At 40.6% G+C, this 25961-nt stretch overlaps 1 protein-coding gene across 1 annotated transcript in view; it reads left to right on the plus strand.

Annotated features, from left to right (window-relative positions):
• Positions 1 to 287: 287 nt before the first annotated feature.
• Positions 288 to 25961, plus strand: part of LOC143018782 (D-dopachrome decarboxylase-B-like) — a 43303-nt gene continuing 17629 nt past the window's right edge. Inside the window, exons 1-2 of the mRNA XM_076174361.1 lie at positions 288 to 498; positions 15265 to 15437. Of these exons, the coding sequence (XP_076030476.1) occupies positions 391 to 498; positions 15265 to 15437 (281 nt within the window). The 5' untranslated portion in view covers positions 288 to 390. The remainder of the gene's footprint in view (positions 499 to 15264; positions 15438 to 25961) is intronic.

Raw genomic sequence — 25961 nt, forward strand, 5'->3', positions numbered from 1 at the left:
TGCAAAGTAATATTCTATTTAATTGTATTCATTATATATTTTTCTCATAAGATTGTTGTTGGCATGGCGTGATTTAAGGTAATGTTGAATTTTAATTCAAAGTGCTCATCGTGATAATAAGTAGCTGGTGCCTTTATTGTAAACATTATTATCTTATCTCCATTATATTAGAAATTTATTTTGATGAGATCAGAAATAAAAAGTACCATGACTTTTTAATATATTTATTCGTTGTGATTCAAACGCTCGAATGTTGGCTTATTCATGAATTGGCAACTCACCCCAGTGTCAGTTGTTTTCGTTCGGGGTGCACAGCAGATATAAGTCGAAAGATTACTGTTAGCAGCGCACTATAACACGTCTCCTGGTTGTAAATACACAAAAGAGAAAATGCCTCTCGTGTACTTCAGAACAAACCTCCTTAAGTCGCAAGTTACAAGAGAATTTCAGAAACTACTGTCAGCAAAAGTAGCATCGACTTTACAGAAACCAGAAGAGGTAAGACAAACGTTATGAAATCATAGTAGTAGGCCCGTCGTCTCGACAACATACAAGCTTGAAACTATTGATTTCGTGATCTTTAATGTCGAACTTGGTGATGACAATTATTTTGTCGAACTTTAAGAGGAAGATGGCAAAGTAATAATTCTCATATCGTTAATGTCATGTTTGAACAATTGCACTAGTGTCGAGTCATCACACTGGTAATTTTTAGAACAGAAAGATGCGCCAATGAACTATTAATAACCTTCCCTTTTTTCGACGTATGCGCCAGTGATGATAAAGTAACAAAACATTCTAGATTTTAAGTTCGAAGTAGAAAGTTGCATAACTGTCCACGTGCATGGCCTTCAGAGTCCTTTTGCTCAGCATTTTTACCAAACCAGTTGTTTTGTCAACGGAGTCGAGACATTGAGGCGACGGCGTCCCGTAATAGTGACTTACCTCTCTCTCTCTCTCTCTCTCTCTCTCTCTCTCTCTCTCTCTCTCTCTCTCTCTCTCTCTCTCTCTCTCTCTCTCTCTCTCTCTCTCTCTGTCTGTCTGTCTGTCTCTTCCTCCCCCAACTCTCTCTCTCTCTTTCTCTCTCTTTCTCTTCCTCTTCCCCTCCCTCCCCATCTCTCTCTCTCTCTCCCTCCCCCCCCCCTCTCTCTCTCTCTCTCTCTCTCTCTCTCTCTCTCTCTCTCTCTCTCTCCTCTCTCTCTCTCTCTCTCTCTCTCTCTCTCTCTCTCTCTCTTTTTTTACCATATATCTTCCTCCCCCAACTCTCTCTCTCTCTCTCTCTCTCTCTCTCTCTCTCTCTCTCTCTCTCTCTCTCTCTCTCTTTCTATATCTCTTCCTTCCCCCAACTCTCTCCTTCTCTCTCTCTTTCTCTCTCTCTTCTTCTTCCCCCTCCCTGTAACGGGATGGGTGTAACGGTATCGTTACATGATCTCCACCGAGCGTTACTTGTAGACACAAGATGTAACGGGGTCGTTACATCATCTCCAGAAAGGGGTTACTTGCACACACAAGATGTAACGGGGTCGTTACATCATCTCCAGAAAGGGTTACTTGGTATACACCTTTTAAGTTTAGTTCTTTATTCTTCACACTTTAAGAAACTTAGATTACACGTTCAACACAGTCTTAACACTTGGGCACGTCACAAGAACCGACGACGGTCCGCGTCTTGCTAGAGAGTTTTGCTCTCCGGAAGTGCCGAATGGACAAGTTCTTGAGTTGCCTTTAATCGTGATCTTAACATTAATCTCTAGTTTGTCTGTTGTCCCACATGGTTGGGGCAACTGCATTAATTACGTATTAATCTCTACTACCATACATGTTAATTATATATCCAGGGGAGGACCGTCAGTATACGTAATATCGTATGTCAGTACTGGGTGGCTACTAGATTGATCGCGTGTGTTCGTGTGTGTGTGTGTGTCGTTTAGTGGTTGACAGTGCTGTTCACACGAGCACGAAGTGTTGAGTCGGCTAGTTTGAGAGGAGTGCTTAGGTCAGCGTTGTGATGCTTGACCGTCGGCGAATAGTAAGTGAGTGAGGAAGTGGGTTATATGACTGGGCGATACTACTCGTCATGTATATGAGGCGTATACATCCCTCTCCATCTCTCTCTTTCTCTCTCTCTCTCTTCCTCTTCCCCCTCCCTCCCCATCTCTCTCTCTCTCTCTCTCTCTCTCTCTCTCTCCTCCCCCTTCCTCCCCATCTCTCTCTCTCTCTCTCTCTCTCTCTCCTCTTTCTTCCTCTTCCCCCCTCCCTCCCCATCTCTCTCTCTCTCTCACTCACTCACTATCTCTCCCTCTCTTTTCCCATCCACTGTCATATCTGTCTCAATCCCTACTCCCGCCATCTCTCTGTCTGTCTCTCTCTCTCTCTCTCTTTCTCTCTCTCTCACTTTCTCCTGCCATATATTTCATTCTTTCCCACCCGCTAAATCATTTTCTACCTCCCTCCGCCTCTCTCACTCTCACTCTTGTCTCTTTTTCTCTCTCTTCCCCCTCTCTCCCACTTTCTCATTTATTGTGTGTGTGGACATCTAAACGTATCATTTCAACGAGCGCCAAATGAGCTACCAAACGTTGAGATTGATAAATAGACGAGCAGCGGGCTGCGCCCGACCCTGCTACGCAGGAGCTCGGCCCTTCGGGTGAGCTATCTTTGCACGCAGCCAATCGGTCGTCGCGTTGCTATGACGTAACCACTCTCTCAGCCAATCAGGGGCCGGAGGGGACGTGTCCCCTTAAGGCAGTGTTTCCCAACATTTTCGAAATGATTACCCCAAAATTCAATTTCGCAGTTATCAATTACCCCATTGAACATATACGTGGTAATATGGGATTTTTTTTTTTTTTTTGTCAGCTGATGAACTGCATGGGCTATATAACCTGCTGTTGGCTGTATATATTTAAGGATCCAACACAAACGCAAAGTTTTCCACTTTTAAGTATATCAACATCAACCATCATAAATGCAGAATGTTCAATACAACAATAATAATACATATTATTCAGGCTACCTCTTCTCACACAGAACATCCATTACCCCAAGAATATGGGTCCATTACCCCCATGGGGTAATTTACCCCGGGGTTGGGAGACATTGCCTCAAGGGATGTCCGGTTTCCGGTGTGATTTAGATCGATATCAACAGGGACTTTTATTAGTATGTAGATATTCCTCAAACGTCATCTATACTTGTCCGCTGAAGAGCAACGTGTACTCGGTGTGATAGACGTTGCGCTTTGAGAGGTTACTTAAACGAGGTGATAGGATCCATATGTATTAATCTGCATCAACAATAATTTAGTATTGTTAACGTGGATTTTATATCAAGTTAAGTTTTCGTAACCGTGGTTTTTATGTGACATGAAAACGTCGCACATGTAAAGGTATATGTTTTTTTTAATTCTATGCTAAAAGACTTTTCTAAATATCATAATTTAATACAAGATTTGTATTTATTTCATAGCTTCTCTCAATCTACATTCTACCTCCACCTCCACCTCCATTTCTCCCTTTCCTGCCACATTCGCAGCTAAGTACCTAAAACTATCCACTTCCTCCAGTCGCTCTCCCTTAATCCTCACTTCCAGTCTGCTGCCACTTTCACCCCTTGTACATCTCTTCACCTTACTTTTACTCACATTTATCTTCAACTTTCTTCTTTCACATACTCTCCCAAACTCTGTCACCAACTTCCTAGATTCCTCCTCTGATCGTGCTACAAGCGCAGTATCGTCCGCAAACAACAGCTGGCTCATCTCCCACTTTTCTTCATTTTCTTTAACCATCTCCAATCCCTGACCCACCACCCTTGCATTTACCTCTCGCACCACCCCATCCATGTACAAGTTGAACAGCCAGGGCGACATAACGCATCCCTGACGAAGTCCCACCTTTACCTCGAACCATTCACTCTCTCCATTTCTAATCCTGACACATGCTCTACTACTCTCGTAAAAACTCTTGACAGCTCCTAGAAGCTTTCCTCCTATCCCGTATATCTGCAAAACCTCCCACAGTGCCTTCCTGTCTACCCTGTCATAAGCCTTTTCCAGTTCCATAAAAGCCCAAAAAACATCCTTACCTTTTCCTATAGCTTTCTCACATATCTGTCTTACCACAAAAATCTGATCTGCGCAACCTCTACCTGTCCTAAATCCACACTGTTCCTCACCAATTACTCCCTCTATTCCTCTCAATCAAGATATTCCCATAAGCCTTCCCAACTACACTTAATTAACAGGCTAATCCCTCTGAAACTACTACACTCACACTTGTCCCCTTTTCCCTTGTAAAGTGGAAATATACAGGCACTCCTCCAGCCCTCCGGCACTCTACCCTCTCTCAAACATTAAATAACCTCACCAGCCAGTCCATCATCACTGTACCTCTTTTTTTTTTTTTTTTTTTTTTTTTTTTTTTATTTTTTTTTTTTTTTTTTTAGACATTCTGCATAGTATCCATTGAGACCAGGTGTCTTACCTGCTCTCATCATCTTAACAACTGCCTTCACTTCATCCTTCCTTATTGCTCCTCCGTTTTCCTCACCCATCATGGTCATTTTCTTAGCACTTCCCACTGGAACTGTCTTTCCCTCTCTATCCTCCTTCACATTTAGCAACTCACAAAAATACTCTGCCCATCTCCCCCTTACTACTTTCTCTTCCATTATCATCTCTCCATCTGCACCTTTTACCTTTTCTTCTCTACTTGATTCGCCTCCTCTTCCTCTTTTAATTTCTTTCCAAACATCTTTTTATTGCTTTCAAAATTTTCTGTCATACTCTTACCCCATTTCACATCTGCTCTCCTCTTTGCCTCCTTTAGCTTTTCCTTTAATTCTCTTTTCTTTGTACCTCTCGTATGACTCCCTCGTCCTATTTTGTAACCAATCTGTGAAAGCTCTCTTCTTCTCTTCTACAACCTTCTTTGTTTCCTCATCCCACCATTCACTACCCTTCCTTCAGTTTCCTCCTGTCTTTCTTGTTCCACACACCATCTTTGCGCACTTTGTGACTCCCTCCTTGAACCATCCCCATTCCTCCTCCACACCTACCTCTACCCTATCCTTCACTCCCTCCTACTCCTCTCTCTCAGCTTCTTCTTGTACTCCTTCTCCTTTTCCTTTTCATTTAAAGAGTTCACTCTAAGCACCTCCCTACCTTTTGTCCTTTTCCTCTTTCTCCATCTATCCTCCACTCTCAACTTACCTTCCACCAAAAAATTATCTGATATTCCCCCACTCTCTCCCCTTAGAACATGTACATCCTTAACTCTTCCTATTTTACTCCAATCTACCACTACATAGTCCATTAACGCTCTATCTACCACCCTTCCATCCACCACCCTCTCCCATGTGTACTTATGCTTGACTTTCTTCCGAAACACTGTATTTGCTATCATCAACTCTCTTTCTAGACACATCTCCACCATCAACTCTCCACCACGATTCTTTCCTGGAACTCCACATTTCCCAACCCTAGCATTAAGGTCTCCCAATACTACTCCATTGACGTTCCTCCCTAATCTATTCAAAAAGATTCCCTTTCTTCTACACTCTTCTCACTACCAGGCCCATATGCGCTTACAAAATTCCACATCTCCTTTCCCAGTTTCACCTTCATCCACATTATCCTTGAAGAAACCTTCCACTCCACTACACGCTTACCTATCTCTTTACTTACTAGTATAGCCACCACTTCTCTCCCTCGCCCTCTCTTCACTTCTGAGAACCTCCCAATTACACTCCCAAACTCACACTCGCCCTTCTCTCTCAACATAGTTTCACTCAAAGCCAACACATCCATCTTCTCACAAACATACTACCTATCTCTTCCCTTTTACTCTCATCTGTACCACATCCACGCACATTAAAAGACCCAAACATTAGGGTGCTGGTTGGAAAACTCATAGACCCCCTGTGGGGCTACAGGGAGAAGGATGCCTGTTCCCAATCCCCGCCCCGTTTTTCTCGCCCTTTACGATCCAAGTGGGAATACTTGGTGGCAGTATTCTTTTCCCCCCACCACAGGGTACGCGAAAAAGGAAATGACATTCAGAGAAATGGTACAGGACAGCAACAAGGGTTTGGGGTACAGCATAACGGAGGGACAGTAGCAGTATAATAAAAGTTTCATCATTTCTCTGTGAGCAGAGTCCTTCTCTATCACATACAAAGTGATGTGTGGCTCTGGTCCGTAGAGGCGCCCCATATAGACCCTAAAGTATCAACTGCATGCTACTTTGTCATAACATGCAGCCAATACCCCCAGACGGATGCATTTAATGTATTATACATGTAACAATACAATTTAATTTTACATTATAGTTACTGAAGGGGTAATATTTAACATGCTTCTTAACACATTGAACAATTGGTTTGTAATTCTGTATTATAAATGAATTAATTCAATAGTGAGTCCAAACACAGCTGGGCGTCAATTACCTCGTTTAGGCTACTGCCTAGTTTAGGTCACCTTTCAAGGCAAGAAGAACATTACTTGGCCAAGCCGGCTCCGGCGAGGAGACTTAGCTTGTAACAGTTATAAGTTCAGTTGATAGTACCTCCCCATCTCTACATTTTTCCTAGCTTCCTTTTCCCTTCCTCCCTCTTCTCTCTCTCTCTCTCTCTCTCTCTCTCTCTCTCTCTCTCTCTCTCTCTCTCTCTCTCTGATCTCTTTCTCCATCTGTCTCCATCTATATAGTCAAATCCAACAGTCAAGCAGCCTTGAACCCGCGATATCATGATTTGGGTATTTGAAAGACATCACTGCCAATAGTCATTTGTTTCATTATATATATATATATATATATATATATATATATATATATATATATATATATATATATATATATATATATATATATATATACACGTGTGTGTGCGTGTGTGTGTGTACACATATGTATGTACACATACAGCTAAAGAAGGTCATCTCCCTTTCCTGGGCATTTTAGTCACTGCCAACAAATCAGGATTCAACACCGCAATGTACATCAAGGAAACAAATACAGGACTTTGCCTAAATGGCAACAGTGATTCCCCGCAGCAATACCTGAAGTCAGCCATCAACGCTTACATCCGTAAAGCATTCACACACTGCTCATGATGGGCAAACACGTACACGGAAGTAGAAAGAATTACACAAGTCTTAGTCAGCAATGGATGCAGAAAGAGAGGTGAATAACTCGATCAAACAAACCGTGGACAAATTGTTCTCCCAGCAACAGCCCCTGCTGGCCAGTCAAAAATATAAATGGTAATTATAAACCTTACTACAAAACCTTAATGTCAACAGAAGAAGGAAGAATAAAGGACATAATTAAGAAGAACCTCATATTTAATACAATTAAAAATAAACTATCCGTAATTTGGGTAGCCTCTTTACCATTTGCGGACACACCCCTGTAAGCATACGGGAGAAGTTAACCATCGAAATGCCCGTTCTTCTTCTTCTTCTTTACGTTCTTCTTCGCGTTCCTCTTCTTCTTCCTCTTCGCGTTCTTCTTCTTCGCGTTCTTCGCGTTCTTGTTCGCGTTCTTCTTCTTCTTTACGTTCTTCTTCGCGTTCCTCTTCTTCTTTACGTTCTTCTCGGCCTCGGGGTGGAACCCCAACACGGGATCCCTATCGTGGGATTAGAGTGCGGGGCGCTGCGCCCGAAGGCCGCTGTTTGCGCAGCCAAGCCCCCGTCGAAGCCAGAGATGGCGAAGCCTGCGGCTTGTATTATGAAAAAAAGGGCAACTCGTAACCAGGTACCAGCTGATCAAGAAACCAACGACTTAAGTCCCCAAGTCACTTACAGACATGCAGCCGGTTTTGAAATGTTCAAAAGGTACGGGAGTTTCGGGGTGTTTTGCGTCACAAGGCTGGGGTCACGCATTCCCGTACATAGCTCCCGTCAGCCTCGTGTAGCTAAATTTTGGTTTCCCCCGTATGAACATTATTTTTCACTGGAGACAGGAGACTGGAGACTAGTACGGGTAGCCTACGGCTGAAAAATAATGTTCATACGGGGGAAACCAAAATTTAGCTACACGAGGCTGACGGGAATGTGTGACCCCAGCCATGTGCAGCACAACACCCAAAACATTTCAAAACCGGCTGCATGATGGGGCGGAAGGCTATGACCTCCGTACATTTACCGTCATTATTATTTTTTTTTTTTTTTTTTTTTTTTTTTTTTTTTTACACAACAGGAAATGAACAGCTCTTTCAAGGGATACTGACGTTAGGGGCTGCCGACCACAAAATTTAGCTGCAGGAGGCTGACGGAAGCTATGTACGGGAATGTGTGAACCCAACCTAACATACAACGGAGAATGGGCAGTCTTACATCGGAATGACAAAGACTAAACTCTCGAGACGCCTAGACTCGTTGACACGAGGCTAGTTTAGTAGCCGTTAGTACCAGCGACTTGTAAGCTATCCCTTCTACTTGCCCAATGTCAACGAAAAGTTAGTCAACTTGCCTCCAAACTATCCTGGTCGGAAATTGATGGCGTCTTCTTTTCGTTATTTCAGTTTATGCTGGTGCATCGCCATAGACCTTTCTACCCAATGTTAACGAAATTCCTTCTTTGTGTCACAGTTAACAAACTTGTAAAACATTTTAGGTTGACCTTTGCATTTATCAATAACACAGTTTTCAAAGTTCTTATCATGTCGGCGCGTTCTGGTGTAATCATGTCAAGTGTTCTTGCCCTTTGGTCTATTGATCTCTCTCCATTATGTTCTTGTGTGTACGTGTGTGTATCTACGCCGCGTGTACTGTACAGATGTATGTACATGAGTTATCACTAGGGTGGCCAGACGTCCTATACCAGTGGTTCCCAAACTTTTTTCTGTCATTTCCCCCTTGCACCCAGTTCAACCATCCAGATTTCCCCCTTTCATGTGTATGACGGAAAGAGTAGTTAAAACACACTGCGACTATTTACTATTTTATTTTTCAAATGTACATATATACTGTTAAACAGGCATTCTCTCTCTCTCTCTCTCTCTCTCTCTCTCTCTCTCTCTCTCTCTCTCTCTCTCAGACATGAGAAAAGTCATCTGAGTTTTTTTTAGTTAGTAGGTAGTGTAATTATTTCCCCCCTGGTAGGTTCGAATTTCCCCCCAGGGGGAAATTTTCCCCAGTTTGGGAACCACTGTCCTATAGGGAGGACAGTTTTCCTTTTGAGCTCTTTTCCTCCATCCGGCGCAGCCTCACGCCGGACGTGTATTTGTCCTCCTTTCTTGGGGTGTGACAAAAATAGATAGATAAATAAATAAATAACCCTAGGTATACAATAATACATACATACATATACCAAGGCTTTTTCCCCCTTTCAAGGGAGGTAGCCAAAAAGGGAAAGACATAAAATCACTCCCACCCATTTCATCCCTAAATACACTCCACACCCCTTCCACCCTCCCTCTCATCTGAGCACCTCCTGGATGACGGGTCATCCCTGCACCTTGCCCACCGCCCTGGGTCAGAAGCAGTGTCGCAAGACACAGCACATCCACAGCAAGGCCGCTTCATTTAATCGGCGACCCCCCCTCTCCGTCCCCCCTTGCATATAAGGAGAGGCCGGGGAGAAATCCCTTCGGGCTGCGTCAAAATTTGCTCACACATACTACCTCACCCCCCACCACCCCCGCCCATTCCTCCTCATGTATACAATAATGCCGTACAATTAAATTATGTGGGAGTACCCAGGCCAAGGTCAACGTCGGAACTCGGCACCCGAAGTAAACAGGAACTGCACAAGACCAATGTTGTGAACGTGTGATTGCATGATTTACATCTCATACATTGGGCTGCAGTCCTGGTGTGGCCACGGTGCAGTGTGGTTTGGTAATTGATTTATGAGGTTAAGGAGTCTGAAAATGCCGAAAAGAAAGAGGGCAAAAATACAAAAATTAGAGGGCAGAAATACAAGAAGAAATAAACCTCCAGGCAATCAGTGTGAGGATACAACTAGGTTTTGTTTGTGTTGTAACTTAGTAAGAAATACCCGGTATGTGTATTTTGTCGGTTTTATTAGAAGTGAAAAATACGATTCACTTCCAAGTTTATATATATATATATATATATATATATATATATATATATATATATATATATATATATATATTACTGTATATTATAATCATCGATATGCAGTGTCCTCCTCTTTGGAAATTTGTAAATGACCACCCTAGTTATCACACTGACCTTCCACGGGCATCACCAGCACTGATAGTTGAGTTCATTTGAATGAAAACGACTTCGGTTGTAATGTTTTATTTTTCATATCTCCAAATATCAAATTATATTTCCGTCATATATAACAAGGATTAATGATGAACTGTTGAAATGTTCTTAGATAAGTCTAGATATCTGTAAGCGAAATCATATTCTAATTATTCAAATGGAGGTTGGAGGTAGGATGTGGGAGGGAAAATAACCCAGTTTAACTTCTTAAAAATTACAAACATGGCCTGTGAATATTATGATCCCCTACAAAGTTGGAAAAGAATTTGTCCATACCATTTATTACTATCAAGATTTTGATAACCACTGTAAGATTGTAGTAGCTCATCTGTATATGATTGCCCTCGATTTCTTATGAAAACACATAAGACAAATTTCATGTAATTTACGTGACCGTTAAAGAATTTTATTATTTATTTTATTATTTATTAAGTATCCCAGATTGAATAATGAAATGTCGATGTTTTCGTATATTACAAATATTTCGGGGGACTACAATACGATAGTTTTGTGATACCGTCTATACCGCGGCGTACCTTTTAATTCATATTGCAGCGCCGGTTTTCATATTTCTTCGTACGCAATCGTTTACCTTGAAGATAGCTTATCTTCTGGAGAAGAGTCTAGACTGCGCCGAATAAGATTTACATCACTGCATTCTTTACTGTTATTGTTGTTACTATTATTATTGCTGTTCTTATTGTTACTATTATTATTATTATTATCATATATATATATACATATATATATATATATATATATATATATATATATATATATATATATATATATGTGTGTGTGTGTGTATATATATACATATATATGTAAATACATATATATATATGTATATATGTGTGTATATATATACATATATATGTGTATATATATATACATATATATATGTAATATATATATATATATATATATATATGTATGTATATATATAAAATATATGTGTATATATATATATATATGTATGTATATATATATGTATATATATATGTATATATGTATATATATAAATATATGTATGTATATATATATAGATATATGTATGTATATATATATATTATATATATATATATATATATATATATATATATGTATGTATGGAACCTATCGCTAGATAGAGTTTGATAATTACCTCGTTACCGTTGTAGCAATGAAACCTAATGCTCTGTTTGCTTTATTCCTGGCGCGCACACACAATTAAGGGACATTTAGACGGTCAAACGGTTTGACAAACCCGGTTTGTCGAACCGTGTGAATAGGGTATTTGGTTGTCAAACACGTTCGACAAACGTGTTTGACGACCAAATACCCCATTCACACGGTCAAACATCACTTCAAACACTTGCCTGACAAACCGGGTTTGTCAAACTGTTCGACCGTGTAAATGGCCCTTTACAGGGCAACTTGGGCGTGGAGAGCACAGAAGTCGTATGTCGACATCGCTATGTTTGTCACTATGTGTTGCAATTCTGCATTGAATAGTGCGCATATTTTTATATCCGTCGCATTCAATGGCTATTTAACGTGAGAAAACACACTAAAGATCAATCAATCTTAATATTTTCCAGTGGTGGACAGCGATAAATTTTGCGATAAAGCGATAATGATAAAGCTATAATTTTTCCGCTAAGTCCTATAACGATAAAGCGATAAATTTCTAAGATACCTTAAAGCGATAAGTACTCTTTTTTTGCTACTTATGCATTTAAAAACCTCTTTTTTACACTTAAAACACCATATTTGTTTGCCGCGTAACAATGAGCCTGTAACCTCACGCCGTAACGGTTTTTCGTCTTCTACTTTATCGCTGGATTTATCGCGGGAAATTTGAAAGCGATAAATATAAGCGATGAAATTTTCCGGTCTTGCGATTAACGATATATTTTCGGTTAAAGCGATATTATCGCTTTATTGCAACGCCCACGACTGATATTTTCTCCCTTGAAATCCCGAGATGGAGAATATCCTACTCATCTTATCTTGTGTTCCAGTATTTTCTCCTTAGCCCGGCCATACAGTTTAAACTGACAGTTACAACTGTTCAGTTATAACTGTCAGTTTAAACTGTACGTGTGTGGCCGGCCTTAGCCGAGCCTAGCCGTTCCAGGCCGAGCGAAGCCGAGCCTAACCGAGCTTTTCCGAGTATAACCGAACCTAGCCGTGCCAAACGTAGCCTAATAAAAGGGGTCTAAATTAAGATGTCCTAGACACCGGTGTACATAGGAGATTGTCAAATAACCTTGGGGTTAGTCATAATAAACTAATAATGTACCAGAACGAAATGAACGAAGAACTACTCTGTGCTTAGTAACCGATTCGTTAGAGAATGTAATATTCTACTGCTGTTGTAAACTTAAAACTGATGCTTACGCACGTAGACGATAAGGTGACTGAGATTGTGTTCTTTAGGTCTTTTATCACGCACCGGCTATCCCTCTTGTAAGGGGAAAGATACAGAGCAGATATGACGATCCTTATGAAGATATTGGACTAAGGAAGTGGGATCTTTTTTTGGTATACTGGTTTCATAGGTAAAGCGGTCATATGCAAATCATTGTCTCCCTACTTTAGCTCTTTAGGACCCCTGAGGGGATACAGCTGTTTCAAAGAGGGGCCCACAAACACCAAACCTAGTAAGAATTGGATGCCAGGCGATTTTATTCAGTGTCGAAATGGTTCACAAAAAGCCCAGTCAACAGCATCACATGAGCGAGAGATCTGTGACCAAATGGGTCGGGAGTCAGTAACGGGTGCCAGGTATGGAGATGCATGGGGAGGAGTGGGCGACCTTGCCTTCTCTTGTCTTGACGTGCATCTGGTACCAAGCGGTGTAGATGCTCTAAGTATTCTATATTTGACTTTTGTAACCACGTAGCATCAAGATGAAACTGAGCGGTGAGGCTTCCAAATTTGGATGGTGTGTGTGTGTATTCACCTCGGATCTGCTGCAGTCTCTCGAGACAGCCAGACACCACCCTACGGCAGTGAGCTCAGAGCTCCTTATTAGCCGATCTCTGGGTAGGTCTGAGACCACTCACACACCACACACCGGGACAGCAAGGTCACAACTCCTTGACTAACGTCCCGTACCTACTCGCTGCTTGGTGAACAGGGGCTACACGTGAAAGGAGACAAACCCAACTTATCTCCGCCCGACCGGGGAATCGAACCCCGGTTCTCTGGCTTGTGAGGCCAGTGCTTTACCAATCCGCCACCGAGCCGTGTGTGTGTGTATGTGTCTGTGTGTGTGTGTGTGTGTGTGTGTGTGTGTGTGTGTGTGTGTGTGTGTGTGTTTATTTACCTAGATGTATTACACGGGAAGGGAGCTATGCTCGTGGTGACCCGTCTTCGTATCTTTCAGCATCAAGATTTTTATTAAAATCTTGAATTTCTTAAAAGTGTGTATTTTCCTAGTTGTATTTTACGGGAAGGGGAGCTATGTTCGTGGTGTCCCGTCTTCATATCTCGTTTTATCTAGACTGTTTTTAAATTCGTGTATTGTTTTTGCACACACCACTTTCTGTGTGTGTCCATGTGTGTGTGGGGTGTGTGTGTGTGTGTGTGTGTGTGTGTTTTGTTTGTTTTGGCAAACCCATCCTCAGACGTCAATGTATTATTGGCTCAAAGACATACCAATCCAGGAGCTGGCACTAAACACCTTTGTGGACAGACTCTTATGAACAGACTAACCATAGGAGTTATTGAAGACAAAGAACCTCTTCCTGGGATGTCCATATGGACTAGGTCTTGTAGGAACGATGAGACTAAGTTCAGCACGGAATATGGATGTATCCTCTGTTCGAAACGAGTTCAGTTATGAATTTCAGGAGTGTAGTAACTCGCCACTCTTCCTGAATTTAAAATTACCTACTCTTGGTGCCCAGAAACATCCCAACCCCCTCTCCTTCTCACCATACTCCAGGTAGGGCAGTTGCCCTGTCAGTTGTGATGCCTCGCAAAGTTTCTCCATTGGGTTCGCTTCTCTGTACCTCTCTTCATCTTCTATCGTTTCCGTTGTCTCTCCTCTCGTTTCTGTTACTTCTCTGATTCCATCCTTCCATCTCTTCCTGGGTCTCCCTCTTGGCCTTGTCCCTCAAAGAAAGGAAGAAAGAAGATAAAACGAAAAGGAATGTGGATCATATAGAGGGAACTATCCGGAAAGGTTAAAGTATTAATCTGGGTAAATGTTTTGGCGAGTCTTATGCTCAACCTTAGAGGGTTTTCTGTTTTCATCCTCATCACGTATCCATACCATCTCAATTGACTTCTCTCCACAAATGTTAATATCCAGTATTAACCCAACCCCCTCTGAGCATAATGAAAGCGTCCAGCGTTGAAAAAAAATTGTCTCAAGTGCAACATGAACGCAGATGGACATACATGCTCTATCTCTCTCTCGAATTTAAAGCTTTAAGAAACGAGGACACCATTGAGGTTAGACGTTGTAATTTACGGTATATGCTTAGATGTGCGGAAGAAGAAAGGAGTACAGAAAATTAGAGAAAACAAATATTCTAAGTATGAAGTGAGCAAATGAAAACAAGTACTTTGTAAATTGAGACCAGGATGGACGAAAAAGAATCGAACTGAACAAGCTTATCAAATGAAGGAAGAAATTAGAGAAAACGAAAAGGAACGTGGATCGTATAGAGGGAACTATTCGGAAAGGTTAAAGTATTAATCTGGGTATAAATGTTTTGTCGAGTCTTATGCTCAACACTGGACTAGGAATGGTTGGTTGGTTTATGAGTTTAAGGCTCAAAAGCCAAAAACTGGAGCATCAAGGGCTATTCAGCGCTATGTGGACAAGGAATGGCTGATTAACTTGCGAGAGGCAAGATAACGACGAAGACCGCGAAATCGTCGCTTTTATCCTTTCATGCATTCACTGGAAGAGGTAAGTCATTGCTGGGAACCGGATAGAAGTGTGGAACTCGAACCCCGTACAAAGATGATACAAGTCCTTCACACTTGCAATTGTATGGTAATAATCTTCGATTTTGTTCCTACAGAGAATCTCTGTGTCCGTGATGACCGAGATGGAGATGATGCGTGGAGGCTCTTTCGATCCATTGTGCGAAATCGAAATCTCGTCGATCGGCAAGGGAAGCCACGAGCGGAACCAGCCTTACGTAGAAACCCTAACGGACTTCGTCTGTGAACACATCGGAGTCGAGCCGAAAAGGTAAGAGGAAAATGCCTCTTGAGTATAAGATTCCGTTGACCATTTTATTATACTTTTCCTAGTTGTATTTTGTGGGAAGAGAGCTATGCTCGCAGTCACCCGCTGTCGTATCTTTCCGCTTCCAGTTTTTTCTTAAAGTCATGTATAGTTTTAGTACTCACGTGTCTGTGTGTGTGCGTGCGTGTGTGATTCACCATGGTCTTGGATCACGTGTTAGACTCGTGATCGACAGTTATTAACCTCCCGGATGAGAGCTCAGAGCTCGTATGACCGATCTATGGGTAATACTGTGACCTTACACGCGCACACACCCCCAACTCCCCGCCCATGAGAGTTGGAGTAACAGCGATAGTGAAATTATTACAGCCCTGGGCGGGAGTCGAACCCGGACTGCCGCGATGTCAGGCGAGAACTCTAACCACTGTGCCACGAGGTTGTGTAAGGACAAGTGTCTGTGTATTCAGACTTGCCTTTGGATCACGTGTTGGACTCGTGATCGACAGCTATTTCCCTCCCGAAAGAGAGCTCAGAGCTCGTATGACCGATCTATGGGTAAGGCTATGACCTTGCACACACACACACACACACACACACACACACAACTCCCCGCCCACGATAGTCGGAGTAACGACCCGAAGCGCAGCGATACCGAAAGGATTTCGACCCAGGGCAGGATTCGAACCAGGTGCTGACGCACCTCCGTGCTGACAGTCCAGTACTCTATCAACTGCGCCACCGTGTGTGTGTATGTATGTTTTTTTTTTTTTTTTTTAGTCTTTTCTCGGTGCTGTGTGAAACGTGTAGATAAAAGAAGTTCGCACAAACGTACACGCACACATGTACACATATTCATACACACGTTCTGTCTCCCACAGTCACATGGATACGAACACACGCAGGCAGGCAGACGCGCACACACCGACTTGCTGGCGTAGTGGTACTGAGCTCGCTTGGTAACTCAGCTGTCTGATTTTCGATCTCTGCCAAAGGTTGAAAAACATCACAGCACTGCAAGCTGGTACCCTGCGGTTGATGTGTGTGTATGTATTCACTTGGTCTTTGGATCACGTGTTGGACTCGTGATCGACAGCTATTTCCCTCCTGGAAGAGAGCTCAGAGCTCGTAGGTCCGATCTATGGGTAATGCTATGACCTTGCACACACACACACACCCAACTCCCCGCCCACGAGAGTTGGAGTAACACCCCTCAGCGCTGCGATACTGATATTATTTCAGCCCCGGGCGAGGATCGAACCCGGACCTCCGTAGTGGCAAGCCAGAGCTCTAACCACAGCGCCATGAGAGATGTATGTGTATATGTGAATGTATATGTGCGTGCGTGCGTGTGTATTTACCTAGTTGTATTTTACGGGAAGGGGAGCTATGCTCTATCCCGTCTTCGTATCTCATTTTATCTAAACTATTTTTAAATTCATGTATTGTTTTTGCACACGCTACTTTCTCATCTAACTTGTTCCAACTGTCTATTACTCTGTGAGGAAAGCTGTTCTATTTCAGATCTCTTCTATAGCTGTCTTTCTTGATTTTCTTTCCGTGTCCTCTATTGGAAATTACGTAAAAGGTGACGTCATATTGAACTCATTTATTGAATTCTGGAGGTTTAATTTCATTAAAGTAATAAATTATGTATATTTAAATTATTGGATAAAATCTGAATAATTAATAATTTTAATAATCAGTTGCTACTGATAATTTGTAGTCTATTGAAAAATTTAAATATTTGAAATAAATACCGAAAATTCTGGTCGGTGAAAAGGATAACAATGGTCGCGTAAAATATAGATAATGCTTACTGCTAGCAGCCAGCTTCATTCGAATCTCTGATTCTGTAAAATCAAGATGCTGAGAATTTGTGTCAACAAAAATTACTGAAAAAATCAATTACATCACAGTTTAAAATAACGGATAGGCTCAATAAGACGAAAGAGAGTACCGTAAGTACATACTCAGCCGAGTTAAAACCAGTCTATCAAGAAGGTAAGATTGAACTTTCTCATTTTGAATTAGTCTAACTAAAGTAATAAATTGTTTGTTTGTTTGGATGAGGAAAACAGATCCTTTTCCAATATATTTAAAGAGAAGTCCATTAACATCAAGACTCGGCATAATCTATCTAACTCGCCGTAGCTAAGTTTACCTCCGTGAATTGATTCAGTATTCGAGCCTGAAAGTGGGCGTATTTGTTTATAGTAAAAGAGTACCCGGTAATTGATTTACTTAGCCGATTATTATTGAAAGGCTTAACATTCGTGAGTAAATTAAGTTGTCTTATATAATAGCTTCAGGAGTTCAATTAAATGAGTTGGTCAAGTTCGCCTAGTATATACTAGGGCCTATTTGTTCTTAGTTGAAACCTTGTGTCCAGGTTGAAGTTTGTTTATTTGAATTATGGCCTATGTTTAGTGAAATCGAATTGTTTTAGTTTATTTACAGGCTAGTACAACCTGAATATTTTTTGTACTTTGTATAAATACAGTCTAATCATGACTAATGATAATGAGGATAATGTAAACCTTGATAAAGCTGGATTTGAGACTGCATTGGCTAAATTGAAACTGAAAAGAAAAGTTACTCTGATTCTTAATAAATTAAAGGATTCACTCAATAAAAAGACATTAAGCATTTGTTTCTGTAGTAAAAAATTAATGTTATTGATCAAGTTATAAGTGAAATTAAAGTTAAAGAACAAATTTTAGATCTTGTAAAGGAAAATGAAGTAGATGTTAAGAAATTTGACACATTCACTAGTGAAGTAGATAAGCAAGTAGGCTATCATATGGAAATAGATGAAAGTCTATCAGAATTTCAGGATTTTAAAACGGCAGGGAATAAATCCAATAATCACTCTGCAAGCTCAATAGATGCTGATAGATTTGTTGAAACACTCGATAGGCTAGACCATTTTGATACTAAACCGCCTCCCTTATCATGTGGCATTTTTGATGGAACAGAAAAGGATAAATATGCCTTTTCTTCTTTCCTCAGTCAGTTTAAAAATGTCATAGGTAATAAGGAGAGTGTGTCCCAGGCAGTGAAGTTTAGTTATTTACATAGTTATCTTAGGGGTTATGCTTTGAAAATCATTAGCCATTTGTCTATCATAAATGAAAATTATGATACTGCACTAAAATTATTGAAGGATGAATTTCTGGATGTACCCTTTATAGTGGATGAAACTTTCAGAAGAATCCTAAGCGCTACAGTTCCTCAAGGATATGACAAGGAGTTTTTTACATTAAAGTCATTCATCACTGAAATAAGAGCCTACATTTTTTAATTAAAGTCTAATTATGGCTATGATTTTACAGTGAAAAACTCTCCTGGAAATTTACTATTGAGTCATATTCTCTTTAATAAGTTGCCTACAGCATTCAAAAGGGAACTGGTTCATAAATACAATACCAACTATCCTACCTTGACTGAAATCTTTGAGTCATATAATGACATTATTAAAACTGATTAAGACCTGTAAAACTACATACATATATACATATACCAAGGCATTTTCCCCCTTACTAGGGAGGTAACCAAAAAGGAAAAGTCATAAAATCATTCCCACCCATTCCATCCCTGAAAACACTCCACACCCCTCCACCCTCCCTCCCATCTTAGCACCTCCTAGGTGACGGATCATCCCTGCACCCTGTCCACTGCCCTGGGTCAGAAGCAGTGTCGCAAGACACCTCCACAGCAAGGCCGCTTCATTAAGTCGGCGACCCCCCCTCTCCGTCCCCCCATATAAAGGAGAGGACAGGGAGAAATCCCTTCGGGCTGCGTCAAAATTTTGCTCACACACACTACCTCACCCCCCACCCCACGCATCACAACATCCTCGACTCACCCCCGTCCTCTGTCCTCTCCCGCCCTTCCTCAACAGACATTCCCCTCCCCCCAGAAGCCCCACCCCCACCCCAGGATGCCCCCCCATGCTCACCTCCTCCACATCTGCCCCCCACCTGTAAAACTACTTTGCCTAAATCTGATCAAATCAATAAGGCCAAAGAAAATTCAAAAAATGCACCCAAAGAAAATAAAAGTTCTCTTCAAAATTTTAAGACCAGTCAAAATAAGGTTGTTCCCTCTAAAAACCTTATTTGTAAATTGTGCAGTGCATCAGGTCACTCTTTGGGACAGTGTGAAAAATATTCAACTCTTAAGGATAAGACAGAGAGAGTACAGGAGTTAGGTCTCTGTGCTCATTGTGCTGCATCTGGTCATAAAGAAGATGAATGCTTTGGCAAGCAAAATAAATTAAAATATGGTTGTAAACACTAATTCTCATGGCCATATAGCACCCCTTTGTCCTGAATTTAAAGGGCCTATTACTAGTAGTAATCATCTTTGTTTAACATCTCGACAAAAATCCGAAAATGATTACCGTACATTTCCCCTACTGTAACTTTGGAATTCATTCGTGGTAAACAGAATAAGAAAATCAGATGTCTAATTGATACAGGGAGTCAGCGATCTTACATGTCAGCAAGAGTTGCTAAAAAGCGGTGCACGGATTTAGACTCGTTGAAAATGATAGATTTCAATATAAAAACATTCATTGGAGCTGAAGTTAAGAGCTTTAAGCAAACCTTAATAGGTGTTAAAATGAATAAGATAATTCAAATGCCATTTCTTATTGACCCTTCACTCAGCATAAGTTTTGTTGTACCTGGTATGAATGAAGCCCTAAAAAATATAAAAGATCAAGGTTTTGAATTGGCTGATGAAGCCTTTGGATTTAATCAGGATAATGAATTAATAGAGGTGGATGCATTTATAGGTGTAGACTTGCTTCAATTCCTTCCAGAGCTGCATGGTAATTGGAAATAAAGTAATTCCTATTGGTAATGTCAATCATTTCTTGACTAGGAAACAGGCTTCTCAAATTAGTAAAAAACGGCAAGTAATGAAGTTAAAAATTATCAATGTCAGAAGTCTTCTAAAGTTCATGACACCTCAGTTAATCTGATACTTACATACATATACCAAGGCTTTTTCCCCCTTACTAGGGAGGTAGCCAAAAAGGAAAAGGCATAAAATCATTCCCACCCATTCCATCCCCGAAAACACACCACACCCCTCCACCCTCCCTCCCATTTCAGCACCTCCTAGATGATGGGTCATCCCTGCACCCTGTCCTCTGCCCTGGGTCAGAAGCAGTGTCGCAAGACACAGCACATCCAAAGCAAGGCCGCTTCATTAAATCGGCGACCCCCCCTCTCCGTCCCCCCATATAAAGGAGAGGACGGGGAGAGATCACTTCGGGCTGCGTCAAAATTTTGCTCACACACACTACCTCACCCCCCATCCCCCCGTCCATTCCACCTCATGCATCACAACATCTTCCATATACAACCATTCTCCATTCACCCCTGTCTTCTGTCCTCTTCCGTCCTTCCTCAACAGACATTCCCCTCTTCCCCAAAGCCCCCTTCACCCCATCCATCCATCTCATCCTAGGACGTCCCCTCATGTTCACTCCCTCCACATCTGCCTTCCATACCTCCTTTACTAGTCTTTCTTCACTCATTCTGTCCATGTGTCCAAACCATCCTAATACTCTTTCATCAACCCTATCTCCCAACTCCCTTTCCACCCCTGTTCTCCTCCTCACCTCCTCATTTCTCACTCTATCTAGCCTAGTAACCCCCATCATACTTCTCAGACACTTCATCTCAAACACATTCAAGCTCCTTCTCTCTTCCTCTCTTATGTTTCATGTTTCTGCTCCATACAGTGCTGTTGGCACAATCACTCCTTCATACAGTCTCCTCTTAGCATCCATTCCCAAATTTCTATTCCTCATCACACTTTTTATTCCACCAAGGCATTTACTCGCTTCTCTCAATCTACATTCTACCTCCACCTTTACTCCACCTTTTCCTGCCACATTTGCACCCAAATATCTAAAACTATCCACTTCCTCCAGTTGCTCTCCCTTAATACTCACTTCCAGATTACTGCCACTTTCACCCCTTGTACATCTCATCACCTTACTTTTACCCACATTTATCTTCAGCTTTCTTCTATCACACACTCTCCCAAACTCTGTCACCAACTTCCTCAATCCCTCCTCCGATCCTGCCACAAGCGCAGTGTCGTCCGCAAACAACAGCTGGCTCACCTCCCACTTTTCTCCATTTTCTTTAACCATCTCCAATCCCTGACCCACTACCCTTGCATTTACCTCTCGCACTACCCCATCCATGTATAAGTTGAACAGCCAGGGTGACATAACGCATCCTTGACGAAGTCCCACCTTTACCTCAAACCACTCACTCTCTCCATTTCTAATCCTGACACAAGCTCTACTGCTCTCATAAAAACTCTTGACAGCTCCGAGAAGCTTTCCTCCTATCCCGTATATCCGCATAACCTCCCACAGTGCCTTTCTGTCTACCCTGTTGTAAGCCTTTTCCAGATCCATAAAGGCCCAAAAAACATCCTTCCCCTTTCCTATAGCTTTCTCACATATCTGTCTTACCACAAAGATCTGATCTACACAACCTCTACCTGTCCTAAATCCACACTGTTCCTCACCAATTACTCCCTCTGTTCCTCTCCTAATCCTCTCAATCAAGATCCTCCCATAAGCCTTCCCAACTACACTTAACAAGCTAATCCCTCTGAAACTACTACATTCACACTTGTCCCCTTTTCCCTTGTAAAGTGGAACTATACAAGCACTCCTCCAGTCCTCCGGCACTCTACCTTCTCTCCAGCAAACATTAAATAACCTCACCAACCAGTCCACCATCACTATACCTCCTTTTTTAAGACATTCTGCATGGCATCCATCCAGACCAGGTGCCTTACCTGCTTTCATCAGCTTAACTGCTGCCTTCACTTCATCCTTCCTTATTTCTCTGATACTTAATCCAATTAAATCATATTTTAATCCTCTAGAAAACATTCTAAGTGATTCAGATGTTGAAAATGAGATAGAATATCTCTTTAGTTTGGAATCTATTGGAATTAGTAAGAATGAAATTTATAGTTCAGAGGATCAAGAACAAATTGCTAGATTTAATGAAGCTATTCAGTTTAAAGATGGCCATTACCAGGTTAAGCTTCCTTGGCATTCGGAAAAAATAGAACTGGTCCCTTCTAATTTTCAGGTTGCCAGAAAAGTTTTAGGGAGAGTCTCAAAAAATCTTAAAAAGTCAAATCTTTATGAAAAGTATGAAGAGGTCTTTGATAAGCAGCTTCAGGATGGAATCATAGAGCAGATTGAAATAGACTTTTCTAATGAAAAGGTGAATAATCACACTTGGATTCCACATAGGCCAGTCATCAAGATGGAAGAGCAGGTCTCAACTAAGATTAGACCAGTTTTCAATTGTTCACTAAAAACTTATAAGAATCTACCTTCTTTGAATGAGGCTGCATATACTGGAGTTGATCTAATGGAGTCCTTGCTTAAACTGTTATTTTGCTTTAGAACTATTAATATAATCTTGCTGAGTGACATCAAGCAGGCCTTCCTGTCAATTAGGCTCAGCCAAGAGTTTGACAAGAACCGCTTTTGTTTCCTTTGGGAAAGGGATAAATTGACTGCTTATAGATATAGAACTAGTATTTGGATTTACATCATCACCCTTCATTCTACATTATGTAATGAAGAGACATGCCAGTAAATTTCCTCTTGACAAATGCACTAACATTCTTTCCAGTCAATTCTATGTTGATAATTTAATACAGGTACTAATTTTAAGGAAATGACTGACCTTTATCTTCTTTGCTATGAAAGAATGGCTCTTGGAGGTTTTATTTTAAGATCTTGGAATTCAAATTCACTTGAACTGAGACAACTGATAGAAAGGGATGGCAAATTGGTTGAACACTCAAATGAGACAGAAAATTCTAGGTTACAGATTTAATCCTAATATGGATGAGATGCAGCTTGCACCTGTTGAATTTCACTCTGTCAGTACTAAAAGACAATTGTTGTCCGAGACTTCAAGTTTATTCGATCCACTGGGGTTAGTCTTACCCATTAGTATCAAAGGAAAGTTATTGATGAGGAAGGTATGGCAACACAAATTAGGATGGGATGAAAAATTGCCTGAGGACATAATAAATGAGTGGGATAATATCAAACCAGACTTGAGAAAGCTAATCAAGTCTCCTTTAATAGGCAGGCATTAAATGAGAATGAAGAGTATGGACTTAATATTTTTAGTGACAGCTCACAAAATTGCTTTGGGTTTGTTGCTTATGGTACCAGTAAGGAAAGTAGTTCCCTCTTATTTGCTAAAGCAAAAGTGGCTCCTGCTAACAAGGAAAAAGAACATAGTATCCCAGTCTTGGAGCTACTTGGAGTGATTCTTGCTTTAAAGTGCATCTCCACTATTTTGAATGCCTATTCCAATATAAGATTCAACTATATTAATATTGCTGTTGATGCACAAGTTGTGCTCAACTGGTTAATAACCAGACTAAACTAAAATCTAAGTTTGTCAAAAATAGAATAGGTGAGATGGATAGTAAACTACAACAGCTTGAAAGGGATTATAACATTCCCATTAGTTTTAATTATGTCAAAACTGAAAATAATCCTGCTGATCTCTTAACAAGAGGATTAACCTACAACAAATTCATCGATAAATTTGAATTTTGGCTCAAGGGACCAGATTGGATGAAATATGATTGAAATACCTGGCCTAAATACCCATTGTTGAGTCTGGGTTTTAATCAGATAAATCAAAATATCAATACTCACAATACCATGCAAGGAAAGGAAGTTGAAATCAAACCTATTTTTGACATTAATAAGTTTTCAAACTATAATAAAGTTATGAAAATCACTGAGTGGATTTGTATGAAGAGTGGTGAAAACTCTCATGAGAAGGCATTGGATTATTGGATCATGATAATCAGTCAGTCAGTTTTGCTAATGAAATTAGCTTCCTTAAACAAATGGATACACTCATGTCAAGCAACTTCAGAAGATTCAGAAGTGCCTTCCTTAGTATTGAATTTAAACTTGTTTCTTGATGAAAAGGGCATCCAGAGATCACGAGGATTTCCAAATCACTTTATTTTGATTATAATGTTCACAATCCTGTACTTTTGGGAAAAGATCACCATTTCACCGTACTTTTTACCAGATTTTGTCATGCTCAGGTACAACACATTGGAGTTAGTACTACCTTAAATTTCCTAAGGTCCCAAGGATTCTGGATACCAAAGGGTAGATCTTCTGTTAAAGCTTCAATTAAGGACTGCAAAATTTGCCAGAAGTATAATGCAGTTGCCTATAATTACCTTAAAGTAACCAGTATGCCTAAGCAGCACATGAATCTGATCAGACCTTTCAATCATGTGGGAGTTAATTATACAGGTCATGTGTTTTTGAGAAAAGATAATACTAATGCTTTGAGTAAATATTTTATATTGATTTTCACTTGCCTTAATATCAGGGCTGTCCATTTTGAGTTGTTGCCTGACATGTCAACTAAGAATTTCATTCTGGCCTTTCAAAGATTTTGTAATCAGTATACTAATCCAACTTGTATAGTGATAATGCCCGATCATTTGTGAAAGGGGGAGACATATTAGAGAAAACTCTCGAGTCGAATGAATTTTTGGATGAACTCTCAAAAAACAAAATCAAACATGTAAGAATCCCAGTATATTCAGCATGGGTTGGAGCAGCATGGGAACGTCTTATCAGAACAGTAAAAAACTGTCTGTATAAGGCAATTGGAAGATCTAAATCAACATATTTTGAGTTTCTCACTGCCCTTTCAAACATAAAAAATGCCATTAATTCTAGACCTCTCACTTATAGAGCCAGTTCAGAAGAATTTTAATTTATGACTCCAAATTCATTCCTCAAACTTAAAAACATTGGTTCATTGATGTTCAAAGATGAAACTGATATTTGGGTTAATGATGAAAATCAGGAAAATCTTGAAAATGCACTTTGCAAGCAGAATGAGATGTTTGAGGAATTTAGAAGATTGTGGTATGAAGACTATCTTCTGAGTTTAAGGGATCATGCAAAAAATCTCTACGAGAAAGAATGGTCTGACAAGATAAAGAAAGGAGATGTAATTTTGATTAAACATCCAAATAAACCCAGACCCTTTTGGTTAATGGGAATAATATTAGAGATAATTATTGGGCATGACAATAAGGTTCGGATTGTTAAAGTGAAACAAAATAATGGAGAAATTGCCTTCCATACAATAAAGAACTTGTATCCCATGGAATTAAATATCACTCTTGGAAGTCAAAACCCATCACGACCTTCAGAGGTAGATACTGGAAACAACTCAATTCAAACAAATCCTCAAGCTCCATCTGCAAATAATAGAGATCTCAAACCAAAAAGAAAGGCTGCATTAAAGCAGCGTGAACCTATGAAAAATAAACTTGATTATTCATAAATTATAAATTGGGTATTAGGTGTTGGGTAAAACGCTACACCCTGGTTCAGGGGTGAGGATGCATGTGTTTAGGTGGTGGTTTAAATACTGCACCCTTAATCTAAGGGTGAGAATA

Source organism: Oratosquilla oratoria, chromosome 35 (genome assembly GCF_046742065.1).
Source record: "Oratosquilla oratoria isolate Oo_2021 chromosome 35, ASM4674206v1, whole genome shotgun sequence".
Taxonomy (NCBI): Eukaryota; Metazoa; Arthropoda; class Malacostraca; order Stomatopoda; family Squillidae; genus Oratosquilla; species Oratosquilla oratoria.